Source organism: Chaetodon trifascialis, chromosome 10 (assembly GCF_039877785.1).
Source record: "Chaetodon trifascialis isolate fChaTrf1 chromosome 10, fChaTrf1.hap1, whole genome shotgun sequence".
NCBI classification, from domain to species: Eukaryota; Metazoa; Chordata; class Actinopteri; order Chaetodontiformes; family Chaetodontidae; genus Chaetodon; species Chaetodon trifascialis.
Genome location: NC_092065.1, coordinates 10,054,944 through 10,069,001, shown reverse-complemented (window position 1 = coordinate 10,069,001; position 14,058 = coordinate 10,054,944). Strand labels below are relative to the sequence as shown.

The 14,058-nt window shown below is 41.1% G+C and overlaps 1 protein-coding gene across 4 annotated transcripts in view; it reads left to right on the top strand.

The window, feature by feature from the left end:
- The first annotated feature begins 5,008 nt into the window (after positions 1–5,008).
- The window catches only part of ano3 (anoctamin 3), a 34,367-nt gene continuing 25,317 nt past the window's right edge, over positions 5,009–14,058 (top strand). The window contains exon 1 of one of the 4 annotated variants that reach the window (XM_070971722.1): positions 5,009–5,118. Coding sequence is in view for 3 of the 4 variants with exons in the window: in XM_070971721.1 (XP_070827822.1) it covers positions 8,547–8,661 (115 nt within the window). In the remaining variant the exon portion in view is untranslated. Of the gene's footprint in view, positions 5,119–8,125; positions 8,662–14,058 lie in introns of those variants that run through there. The other 3 variants (XM_070971721.1, XM_070971720.1, XM_070971719.1) reach the window with 3 other exon arrangements.

Sequence of the window (14,058 nt, the reverse complement as noted above, 5' to 3'; positions counted from 1 at the left end):
TGAACGCAGCTCAGTGTGACAGAGGTGGGCGGATACTTCACGCTAGTCTTCTGATAGCTGGTCCAACAGCGCCACCCTGTGGTTAAGAACAAGAAGGGCGTAATAGTTTCCACGGAGGTCACTACATAACGATGTGCTGCAAATCACTCACGAACGGCACAATAAATGCAGACAGGGGATCAAAACATAGATCGTTGAAGAGATACCCTGAATCCATTAACCTTTAATGGGATAGACTGAAGATAAAAGAGATAGGAAAACTAAAAATACAATATCAATACAATTCCTAGAGTAACCGATTCTATAAGCTGAGTGTCACCAGTGTAATTAACCTACATGCAAACAGATTATGCCTATACAATCCAGCAAATGCAAGTCAAACCTACGTTTACAAGAGTGGACAGACTCTTCTCTTGTTCCACGTCGTTGTCAGTCAGTAATGAGGAAGCTCCATGCGAAATGAGTGATGCTCCTTACAGCAGTTCCGTCCAATCAATATCCTACAATCAATAGCCTGAGAGTTTAATGTCGTACTCCGCTTCACCAGACAACACTTTAAACTCCACCCATCCCTCTTTCACCGCTGCACTGCCTGGGCCACTTCACAGCTCAACGTGCTGCACCGTGGGGATGAATGGCAGGTTCATGAGACTGCGCAGCTTTTGTAGTTCTACAAGTTGTCACTCAGAAACTTATTGATGGGGGGATTTGTGCTGAAGGCGTAAGTACGTGCGATGGAAGTCAAGGTGTCACAGGCTCTCTCCAGCTCATCAGGTAGGTTTGACTCACTTTGAAGGAGGCACACTGTGTTAGTGGACCAAGGAGTGACAGTAAAACTGCAGCTACAGCTGTGAAACTAAAATGATTCAATAGCTACTGAATTTGATCTGTTATCCGGATTTACTATGCTGTTTTTCACCCTAGCTATAAATGATATGTGCTTGTTATTAAATGTTTATGGGGTCAGTTTATTTAAAAAGAATATTCATAATGTTTAAGGCTGTTCTTGTAGCATGTTGTAGAATATTTAACAAACATGTTGTTTCACTCCATATTACTGGAGTAAAAGTACACTTTTAGTTAACAATTGTCCATTGTAATGCTCAAAACCATTGCAAAAATAATGTAAAAACCTGTAAGAGACAAGTGCAGAAGCACTCAGTATACAGTATAAAACTTCATCGCCTGGATGAAAACTGATCCTTTAGAATTTATTTATTTATGAAGTGACATATTGAATGAATTAATGATCAGGCAAGTTAATGAAGCTACATTAGTCAATGAGAGCTTTTGAAAAAGAGCACACAAAGGTGCTGCCTTCATGTCGTTTTCTGTAAATGAGAAATGGATCAAGCTGCCATGCCTGCATATTCACTAGAATCAAAATCACACAGGTCACTTCATGCGTCTTTTTGGTGTGTGGCGCTCATGTTGTTGTTGACATGTTTGCACAGCGCCCAGGAAAGCTCAGTGCAATCTTTTGCCAAAAAGGAGAGCGTGACTGTTTCTGTTTTCTAGGGAAATCCAGCAAACATGTCCGGCATCACTCAGTTTAATGAGCTCTCTAATGCATGACCGCTGTGGCTTTTATTAGATGTTCTAAATCATCACTGCCTCAGGCAAAGATGAAATTGGCAAAAAAAAAAAAAAAAAAAAAACTGCGGTTATGTCCTGATAGCTAATAGGACAGTGTTTTCATCTGTGTTGAGCCATGTGGATAATGTTCATTGGTGTGCAGAGACTCTGAGATGGACATGGGGGCAAACTGTGACGTGGTGGCTCTGCTGGAAGCGAGGTGAAGTGTTTACCAGAGTACAAATCATGAGGCTTATGAATCCCATGTAGATCCTTAAGTGTGTGCCCCCTCACCCCATGTTTTTGGTCACTGCTCACTAGATGTTATGTGTGCAGAAAGCAGAGATGTCAAAGATGGTGTCTTCCCCTGGACTGATACAGGAGCTGCATGCAGGAAGCTCGATCTTTAAAACAACTTCGTCTTCTTCTTTCTCACTACTCATCTAATGAAAACACGTTAGAGGCTTCATTAGGAAGACAATATTTTCTAACCACAGAAGATGCGCTCTAACAGTTGTACTAAGTCGCTGCCACAAATTTCACTCTTCTGTCAGTGACAGTCAAAGCTCCTTGTGGCGTTTTGGGGTGAATCTGCACCAGTCTCCTGCAAGTCAAGATCCTCTCATGACATCACAGCTTTCTGAGAGTTTGCATGCTGTTTTACAATGATTGTGCTTGTCTTTTCTAATTGTGTTTGGAGGCTCTTATGTTAGCTTCTTAATGCCAAAACTCTGCATTGTTTTCCTCTCATAAAACTCAACATTTAAGGAGGAAAGCGTGTTATTATTTTATGGAGACATTTATGTGGCCTTTAGTAATCATTGCTGATGAATTTAAGCAAGATGCAGCCATCATGTAATGGAAATCCTGCAGTATAAAGGCCCTGCAGACTGGATATACACCGCCTTTAGCTGATATGTATTAAGGTGATAAACACTTATGCCCTTTTTATTCAATTGGCGAGTTGCTGGAGAAGATGTTCACCTCGCTGCACTCAAACTAAATTGCATTTTCTTTATCAGCTGCTGACAGTTCCATACTGTAAAGTGTTTCTGCGCATACGTTCATTCTATTATACAACCTCGACTCCAAGAAAGTTGTGACGCTGTGTGAAACAAATGCAACAGAATGTGAAACTTTGCTAATCCTTTCTAACATTTACTCACTTGAAAACAGTACAAAGAAAATATATTTAATGTTTGACCTCATCAGCTTCATTGATTTTGTAAATATCTGCTTATTCTGAATTTGATGCAGCAACACATTTCAAACACGTTGGGACAGGAGCAGCTAAAGACAGAAAGTAGTGGAATGCCCCCAAAACACCTGTTTGGATCATTCCACAGGTAAACAGGTTGATTGGTAACAGGTGATAGCATCATGATTGGGGATGAAAGGGGCATCCTGGAAACGCTCAGTCAGTCACAAGCGAGGATGGAGCGAAGTTCACCACTTTGTGAACACATGATTGTATGAAGGATGTTACTACACAATAAACACTGTTTGCAAATGATTGCATTCTATTTATTTATTTTTTGTTTGTTTGTTTTTTGGAATCATTGTTAATGTCGTGACATTTCTAGAAAAGGAGTAATTTAGTCACAGTCATGGTAATCGTATTTGCCAGACAGTGTGGCTGTGGCGCTCAGTGTACGTTGGATAAACGATACCTGAACATAGTTAATGGAATCACACTGTCCTCATCCTCTCATCGTAGACTCACGGCTACTGCATAAAGGAATTTAGTCACCTGGAGCTTTGAAATGTATTTGTTTAAATAAATAATCAATTTGCCAGGAAGTTCATGCAGAAAGCACCTGCTCATCAATCGATCTCCCCAGTGTCTGTGCAGTTCCGAAATCTTTAGGACACTATATTGCTGCACTTAGACTGCACAGCTGTAATGGACAAAGCACATTTCAGGGGAAGTGATTTTTTTTCCAGACCAGTTGTCCAGAGCCTTGGTAACTTAGACACAGCACTCTCCAAGTCACTATTATTCCTTTGACCTTCATATGCAATTATCTCTGTTAATGGTGTTTGTCAGTGAAGCAGTGAACTGAGCTGGTTAACTCTACTTTTGATTCACTCAAACATCTTGCTTTAGTGATCAGTTGTCTTACAACCCCTCCATTCTTTCAAGGGTGCACAGCCCTCTGGTAGTAATTCACGCTGCTGTCACAAACTGAACTGTGCACATTCAAGATTTAGCAGTTCAATAATGTCCCTTGTGCACCAGCGTGTCTGGCAGCCATGTGTTGTTTTCTTGTGAGCTTCACTGAGGAAAGCTGCTGAAGGGAAATGTCGCTGTTGAACCTGCGGAGAATCATTTCTGAGACGTAAAGCACCTCTGAATGTCTGTGAGTCATGTTGTTTGGACTCTGAGCGCAGCCCCGCGGCTCTTCCTGTTGGTCTTAGTGAAGCCGAATGCACACATGAGGCAGGGAGCACACATCAGCACACACTGAATGCAAATCTCTGACTGTAGATGTTTTTTTTTCCATTGTGCACAAATTAAAATGCATTACTGTATGCTAACTTGGTTAATCTTGGCAGTGACCTGTTTAGGATTCAGAATAGTAGCCTCTACGTTATATAATAAAGCAATTACAACAATGTAAGGGCTCTGTGGCTGTATGTAAAAAGGTTTAATTTATAATGTGCATTAAACCATGTTTCCTCTTACTGTGCAGATTATTTACCCTTCTATACATCCACATTGTCAGAGCAGCATTTACCATGTAATTCTGTGTTGTGTGACAGTTTCCTGTGTAAATATAAGCTCATCCACATTAATTAATTGTCCTACATTTGTAGCTGAAAAAGGTAACATACATGAAGGTTTACAGTAGGTCCACCATTTACACCATGTCAGTGAAGTCTGGAAGCCAACTTTCATTATTTTACCTCTGAAGTCATTCAAATCCATCCCTCAACAGTTAAATCTAGTGAGATCGTGCGTGTTGTTAGTACACGTTTGGCATTAACATTACATTACACATTAGCGGTTTGCTGGTTTTAATCAAAAATCTAAGCTGCTCAGATGAGCTGGTTTGGAAAAGCCAGAGGCCTCATTGTTTTCCATCAGTATCAAGTATCAGAGGGTAAAAAGGATTTTAAAGACGTGTAAAAAATGTATGAAGGCAGTAACACGAGAGGAATAAGTGGAGAGCTGGACAGCTGTGATCACCTACAAATTTTACCGATCTGATCACATGAGCTAGTACAGTTTCCTTCCATTAAGCAATTTTGGTACTGTGGTCTGAGGATGCCCTTCAGGATCAAAGCAACTACAAGGATACTTTAATAAAATGATATCACTTCTACACTCACGTCACTTTGTCTCTTATTGATGTGTGTTTTCAGGATCATGTCATCAGGACAACTGTATGTTCCTGCCCCTGCTGGACAGTCAGGCCTCCAGCTCCTCTGGAGCCGACAGACATGTTCCCATCAATTCGGCCGTCAGCCACTCAGTGTCCTGGAGCTCCTCGCTTTCCAACACCTTCCAGTCTGGAGCCACAGAGACAGACCAACACTCTGGTGAGTCTGAACCAAGTTTTTGGTCACATTGGATACTAAAATACACTATACTGAAATAGACATATTCACCATTAACTCGTTGCTTATTAGCATGCATATTAGTGGCATCTTGTTCTGCTTGATCATATTCTACAAAACCAGACCATTAACTACGAGTTTTCCCTCAATAACCTCCTAATTACTGCTTATTGATAGTAAGTAAGCAAGTTGTTGTGCATTAATTATGATCTATAAACCTAACCTTTAATAAACCCCACAATGATGCATTAATAAGTGCTTTATAATGACAAATGAAAAACCAATATGCTACTACGATGCATGATAATAAAAACCAGTTAATGATAAATACGTATACCTTATCTGATTTTGTTTTTGTTTTTGTTTTTTTATTTTACCTGCATTACTTCTATATAACATCAGTCCTTGCATGTTGGGCATATTGCTGCACATCTAATGTGTAGAGAATAAGGTTGACAGGTTGAAGCTAATTCCTTAAGTATGGACCATGCTGCCTGCCATTGTGTTAATGAGGCCCTCAAATGCTGTAGATTTAGCCAATACTCAATTGATAGAGAACATATTTGCATAAAATTTGACCATCAATTGATCACTGAAGTCATTTATCAAGAAAAACACTAAATATTCTCCTGTTCTATCTTCTCAAATGTGAAGATCCACCACTTTTCTCTGTATTATATCACCATAATGAAATGAATCTTTGGGTTCTGGGCATTTTGGGGGGCAAAACAAGAAATTTAAAGACATTGACACTGGGGAAATGGGTGTTTTTGACCTATTTTCTGCAGTGTTATAGATAAATGATTAGATTATTTAAAAAAAAAAAAAAAAAAAGACTAATTGATCATGAAAGTAATACATTGCAGGGTTGTTCTGGAAAGGTTTATACCCTCAGTTGAACTGTTTTCTCTGAGCTTTTAAAATAACTTCATCAGCAGATCCCCAGCTGCTAATCCATAGTGCAAGGCAGTAATCTGGCTGCACGTGATGTTAGAGATCTTTCTCATTCAGGAGCCTCTTGTGCAAATGGAGAGTTCTTTGATTCTTTCCATAGTGTGCAAACACAGAACCTCTTTATGCAACCGGACATGTGCTGAAAATTATGGGAAGGTGGCTTTGATTGTTTCTGAATGTAATTAGATATGTCTCCCTACACCTGCGTGACTGCAGCTATTTTTCTGTTTTGCATTTTTTGGTTTACAGCCATAAAAACACTGAAAATTAAGTTTGCATCCTCTAATGGAAAGCCCCTTGCAGCACAGATCTTGAGGATTTGATTGTTTGCCATTTGACACAAAGGTTTTACAAAGCTAACCCTTTTGTTGGAGGCTGCAGAGAGAATCATTCAATATGTGAATCTTCCCAAAAGTAGTTCATGACTGCATATTTGCACACACATGTTGAGGTGAATAATGCAAAAACCTCTTTGTTTGTCTTAGTTGGAGCTCAACGTTGACGGCTCAGTCAGTCACATTTTAACCACAAGGTGGCAGCATTTTGTTTATCTAAAACCTTGCTCACGCTGCAGCTCAGTCATCTGACCTACATCTCCAAACTAACAGGCAGGAATGGAGGAGATAAAAATTTTAAATGGACTGACCATAGAAGTAATTTATTTATTTATCAGCCCAGTGCAAGACATGCATTTTTCCTCAATGGCTCAATGACATGTTATAGGGGTCGGCACGCACAGCCCTGCCACCAGTCCTCAGTAAACCTCAGAACAGTGGGAGGAGGAGAGGCGTGCTGAGCTGCAAGAAAGCAGATGGTATTTGCATCTATGACAGATGCCAGACTACTCTCCAGAATACTAGCACATACAGAGATTGACACACAAAAGTAGGACCACAGAGCAAAGGGTGTTATCATGACCCGGTGAAGACCAGATCACAGCAGTCAACAACCTGAACAACATGAGCCTCGGATCCTGACTGGAGGTCTGCTGATCAGTAACTCTGTGTGGTTGACATTGAGATAAGACCAGTGACCTTGCAGATAAACCATGATAAGATCTCTGTTTGGTGCAACTGAAGACCCGAGGCTAAGTGATGAGGAGACAATATTGTGCGTTTTGCCTACATACTCTCACTGAGGTGCCACATGAATTGCGTGTGATTGATAATGAAATGCTTCCTATTCCATTTTTCCATGTCGTGTTTACATGTTAAAGCTGCCATAAACATCGGTGAAATGTGCAGGTGATAACAGATGCACACCAGGCATCGTTTACATCAATGAAATATTAAAAAAGAAAGCAGTAGAAGCAGAAAATTTCTTAATTCAGTAAAAAAAAAACAGCCCCACATTTGTAATGACCCTCAGTAACTAAATACAACCATCTGAGTCCCATTTGCCCAATAAAGCCAGTATGATCACATTATAAGTTATCATAATATGCAGGTTATCAAACTGCGCTGCAGCCATTTTTAACACCCTGCTCAGTTTTCATGTGTGATAGAACAGAGAGGATCTCCCAGCGGCGGTGTGTCAGCAGCTCTCAGCTCTGTAGTAAAGCTATAGTATTGATTGTTGTGAGTTTTTCTCACACTCTCCTGCCAAAGCAAACGGTTCAGCCAAGAAAAAGTCAAACTGTCCACATTCCTTTTATTGATGCTTTGTTTTGATTGTAAGGGGTTTTTTTTTGTTTGTTTGTTTTTTTGTTGGGGGGGGGGTCAATTCACAGTTAAGTCTGGTTGTGGCTGTGGGCCAACAGTGGCTTCTGTCACCATGCTGGACATGATGAGTGTGTTTTGATGAAGAGCACATGCCGTCCGGTGGATTTAGACAATCTGATGGCTCTGGTGTTTGTGACGTCCTCTCTGTGGTGAGGGTCGGTGGTCTGTCTCAAGACTACGATTTTTAATGAGTAAAGTTTCAGTCTTTACTTCAAGGCTGGAAAATGACCTAATGCAAACATAATAACGGCGCACATAGTGCTTGAATTACGTCGACCTCAGAAATAAGAATGAAAACAGCGTCCTTACTGGGCGAGCTGTTACATAATGTTTGGAGGTCCATTTTTTGAACCAGCGCTGTTCCATTTCAGTCTCAGCTCATCAAACCACGCGGTGCCTCAGGGTACAAGCCGCTCTCAGCGCGGGCAAAAGAGGGTGATTGATGGCCGGATCAATACACGTCCTTGTCGGTCCATTTGAGATCTGCTGCCCCTGGTAATTTCCCGCATCTTGTTTCGGAGTCGGTAAATCAGGACGGAGGAGGACGTGTCCATCGCAGGACCTCCCCTACCGCCCGTCACCATGACAACAGCCGTGGACGGTGGTGGTTGGGGAGCGGAGGGGGGGAGCATGCGGAGCTGAGACAGGTGTTGCTGGGGTTTGCGCATCGCCCGTGAGATCTGTTGGCAGGATGGGAGCTGCGAGAACACCTACGCAACCCCTCCATAGCTTCCCATGCATTCTGCAATTTTGCTTTTTCAAATACGGAATTCAATTAACGCCGGAAAGCCACTGAACGTCGCAATGGTGCACCACTCGGGCTCCATCCAGTCCTTCAAGCAGCAGAAAGGTTGGTCGCTAATGTGATGCTTTCGCGTCCGCTGATGGTTTGCATTTGAGCTGGGTGCGATGTGTGCTGACTTTTCTACTCCAGTTAAATAGTTTGTGGTGCGGCACGATACTCTGATCCATCGGGCTCTCTACTTGCCGTAAGCGTGACGCAGAGTTGGGGGTCTTGCAGCCTCCTCCTCTTGGGATGAAGCCTGCTCCTGAATCCAGTGCGCTTTGTTATGTTAGTTCATGTTGCATTGAAAGTCGTAAATGTTGAGGAGTAGGCTTCGCACATTCCAATTAAAGCAAATATTTCTAAGTGCCACCTTAATTTTAACTAAACTGATCAGGAATTGTTCAAATGTAGAAACATGACAAGCTATTTAAGCCACCTTGGTTACCATACAGTGGATGGTTGCATGACTGGATGACCTTTCCTCACGATTCAGGCACTGCAGATCTTGGAAAGGTTGTTTTAGAAGCGTTTGAACTCACAGTCATGTCCGTGCGCATCAGCTTTCAGGGATCTGCCTAAACACTCACAACAGTACAAGTAGGCTGGTGTAATAATAGAAGCTTATCATGCATGTGCTTTGAGGAAAGATACAAAGCGTTCCACACAAATGTGTGGTGCTAAAGGTGAAGCAGATTGACTGCGTGTGCCCCGCAACTGTCTGGAACAGCTGCACTCAGACTTTGAGGTTTTGACAGTGATAAAAAAAAAAAAAAATGATTTGAGGCTGTTCAGAGTTGCTGTCATGCAGTGAAAGGGAAAATACATCTCCACTCAGCAAGAAATTGGAAAAGCAATTTGAGACATCAGACTCATTTTGTCCATGTTGGTGTCCATTTGGACCGGCAATAACAGAGATTATGCAGCAAACTGTAGAAGAAAGATAATTGATCTCACATATTGGAGCAAATTTCCTCAAATCAGTAACTAAATACCCATGAAGTCATCCATCTGTGTCTTCCATTACAGATAGATTACACTGCTGCTCCAGTATTGATTTTAAACCCTGATAAGTAGGGCTCTTCAGACAACATTAGTGATTCTTTACTACTTAGTGTTAATTATTAATGTGCTGGCTGTCTAAATTTAGAAGAATGGTGAAAAACGTCTCATTTTCTCGCCGACACGGGCTCCCAAATGGGGAGCCGTGACCTGTTTTTGTTCATGTATCTGGCTGAGGGGGATGAAAGGGTCTTTCCCCTGGCTTGTGATGAGAGGACGCTGAGCTGAGCAGCTGCAGTAGAAACCTCATGGCTGAGGGATGCCCTCCTGAAGGGCCTGTAAACTTATCTGCTGTAGCCCATTTCTATTTTGAGAAACTCACAGAGGGAGACAAGAAACTTTTTTTTCCTTCTGCCATGACCGACATGCACAATATGGACTGTACCACATGAATCCAGAACAGCTTTGTTTGGGGCTTTTACGATCATCCAAACAGACATGTTGTGTTTGCACTGTGTTCCATACAGCATTTATTTTTTCTGTGCTGCTATTTCAGAGGAAATCCTAGCTTATAATATTAAACATAATGGAGTGAACCCCTTCCTGGCTTCAGCCCAGCCAACAGGAAACACATAGCAAAACATGATATCAGATTTATGTAAAAATCTGAGTATGGGCTTGAGGGTCCACTCAATATTTCAGTGCCTGCTAAGTGCACCATTAAATCGAAGGCAAAAGAGGTGAATGTTGGCTCACAAAGTCCTGCTCGGGCAAAATTCAGAAATGACTTCCTCAAAGACAATCAACAGCACCCTATGAGAGCATTAAAAGGCTTGGAGCTGAAAATGCTTTTTCACCATTTAAAGGCCGAAGCTCTGTGTTTTATGGACACTGAGGGCAAAGAGCTTTGTTGCTCGAGCCAAGCCGTTATTGCTCGATAGGTAATCAGTAAAATCTGTATAGAAGACGTAAAGGAGATAAATCTCTCTCAAGTTTATCTTTAAAGCTGCCGAGCAGCAGATTAGTGTTTTTTAATATTCAAACGATTTTTTTATTTGAAGAAAGAACAGAGTTTGAAAATGGGCTGATTATGAAAATAAGCACTAGATGTGCGTATAGATGTAATTTTTTTTTGTTCCTGATCAAATGTATAATTCAGTTGGTAAATCTAGAAAAAAAGCAGCCTCATTTGGACTTCAAGACAAAAATGAGTCACAGCCATCTGATGTTATATCCCAGGATTTGAGTGAGTTTCAAATGTTCTTTGGCAGATTAATCATAAACTCAGATTCATCATCAACATGTCGATGAAAGTCGCTGAAACTTAATGACACACTGAACGCTCAGCCTGACAGTGTGTGCTTTAAGCATATCGGGATTTAAATGCAACCTGGTGCTACAATCGAATGCTTAGTGTTAGTCTTTCATAAAGCTTTGTTCATGCCTGTACGGGCTGTGTGTTATTCTGGAGCTGCAGCGATCAGTCGATCAATCGATGACAGTGCTTCTCAGCCAGGGGTACTTGTACACTTAACACTAACAGTTTAATTGTATTAATAAAAGATTGTAATGATAAACACACAACACAGGGGCTGCGGGGCAGGTCAGACAGAAAAGACTGAGAACCAATGGATTAACTGATCAGTTGATCAGTCAATTGAAAAAGAAAAGTTAATCTGCAACAATTAATAAAATCAATGAAGTCATTTTTCAAGCAAAAATGCTGCTTTCCTTTATGTAACATGAGAGTAAATTGAATACTTTGGGGGGTTTGATGTTTTAATGACATCACCGTGTGCTGTGGGCCTTTTTTTTCTTTCTTTTTTTTTACTGTTTTCTGATGAAAATAATGTTTTTCCAGCCTCATATTATCAGCAAACATCAGCCAAGAACGAACAAGCAACTTCCCTTATAGTTTCTAAAGAATTGATTTTGTATATCGGTATATATGTTTTGTATATGCGCACGCGTGCATGTGTGTGTTTGTGCTCTGTTTGTCGGTGGGTGGGATCAGTGGCTGCTGAAGGACTGACAGTCCTCTGTTAAACTACACTTTTTAACTTTGTATGTGTGCATATACAGCCAAAGTGTGTTAACCGTGTGTGTGTGTGTGTGTGTGTGTGTGTGTGTGTGTGTGTGTGTGTGTGTGTGTGTGTGTGTGTGTGTGTGTGTCAGTTCATGTGTAAACCTTTGGTTGCACAGTACTAAGCAGGCCACCTGTCCTCTTATGCAAGCAGGCAGATGGTTTTATAGATACAGACATTAAATTCAGGACATATTTGGGGAGAGCGCATATACAGCATCATCTGTGACTTTACTGTTGAATATTAGGCCAACATCAGCTTTATTTAGGCCTTTGAGGCAAACGTGCCTTTTGTGTAGCATGCCAGGTAGACAAAGAGTTTACAGAATCGCAGAACAAAGAGGCTGTTTTGTTCTGTATGGGTGTGTATGGTCTGGCAGTAACACTTTCACAGTCTTTAAATAGTCAGCGTTTGTTTTGTTGCTAGGTTATAAGAACAATACAGGCAGAAGTTCAGCTGCAGCTCAAACTTATTCTACAGTTCAATCACGTCTGCAGATCATACAGATTTTGGTGACTCGGTGGCACCATGGAACGAAGATGTGTTCACTGAAGACACTGCAGCTCTCATGCTTTCCCTGATGAGGTGCGTACGGATGGACGCAGCAACGGCTTTGCAGAAAATCCTGTGACGTAGTAGAAATCACAAGCAATCAGGGCGCATAAGAAGATAGTGTGACGTTAAAGGATCGGGGGAAAATAGAGATTGAGAGAGAAAGAAGATGTTTAATCTGCTCAAATGATGCAACCCAGAGGTTGTGCCAGGATTATATAATGAGGTCCTGAACCGTTTAAACCATGGGTAAAAATTGCCATCTGCTCTGAGGTGTGCTCACGATCGGGCTGCCTGGCTCTGCTGCACGTGATTGACAGACCAAAGCTGCCAACACTGTCCATGGAGCACATTATTAACCGATTTAGACTGTTTTTACTTTGATATTAAAGTTTTTCTTCAGCATCCCGAATCCTTATGACACCCACTATGATTCAGTATTGCTAAAAAAATAAAATATGAAAACATCCAAGGGGGTGAACACTTTTTAAAGTCATGAAACGGTGTTATGGTCTGTGCCTGTAACCAGATGCTTCATGCTTTCATCACACATTTGCTAGTATGACTGATACAGTGGCAGCAAAGAGAAAAAGAAAAGAATTGACTGAAAAACAAAAACAAAAAACAAACCAAAAAAAGCATCCTAAAGGGACGGTGATAGAGCAGGGGAGAGTACATGAGTCAACTTTGGTCGGTCATTCATCAGATGAAGAGAACTGAGATGGCTCTCTTCTGCTACACTGCCACTTTTGTCCACAGGGGCCGCCAAAATCAGCACAAAATCAAAGTTCCTTGTTGTGGCTTTAGGTCAATAGCTTGTGTCAGTAATATCAGATCTGAATAGTTAACCATGATATATATGATATGATATTATAATTAAGCTGATGAATATCCAATTGAATAGATACATTACTGTTGTGGTAAATCACAAATCGCATGGGAGAATTTAAGTATTTGATTTCTCCCTGTTCTCAGTAGAAAATACAATTATACTTTATATTCTCCATGAAATCTGAAGCTGCAAACCTGCAGTCACAGAGCTAGTGGTGCAGCAGTTATTCGTTTGATAGTTTGATGGTGATCAACTGCAAAGTAAATGTAACTGTAACTTAAACTGCAGCATAAAAATACCTTTACTAGTAAACTTCCTGTAAAGTAATTTTTTAAAGTACGCTTTTATGATGCTGAATGTATATTTAACTCCCGGTCTGTTTCAGCCTACGCAGGATGAACCTGCGAGAACAAAAATGTATTTGAATTTCAACATTTTGAACTTCATTTTCACATTTGTACCGTGCATTGAATTGAAATATCTGTAAATGTCAGTATCTAGTTTAAACACGATGCAACCCAAAGCATAGATCAGTCATCGTTATTCATCCTTGGTCAGCAAGAATCACTGGTGTGCCTCAAGTACCAACCATGTAAGGGAAGATATGAGCTGAATATTCAGTGGCTGCTAATGATGTGGTTCTAAATACTCCTTGTGAACTCGGCTCCGTCTATGTGTTCTTTGATGGGACGCCAGGCGGAGGATGAAACACACTTAAATTGCCTGCCGAACGTTTCTGCAGGAGGTGCTCCTGGCCTCGCCTCAGTCCTGCCTCCACGTGATAATTTTTATAAACACACCACAGCAGTATTTTTCTGTGTGTATGTTATTTTTTCTTCTTAGCCCATTTTAAATAGCAGAGATCCCTGAAATGCACTCTGTTGTGCTTTAAAAGGTCCTGATGCAGAATGTTCCTCAGTTGAAAACTGTGATGCCCAAAGTGCTATGGGCTGAACATGGATGAATAATTGAAGGTATGGAACGAGGAAACAC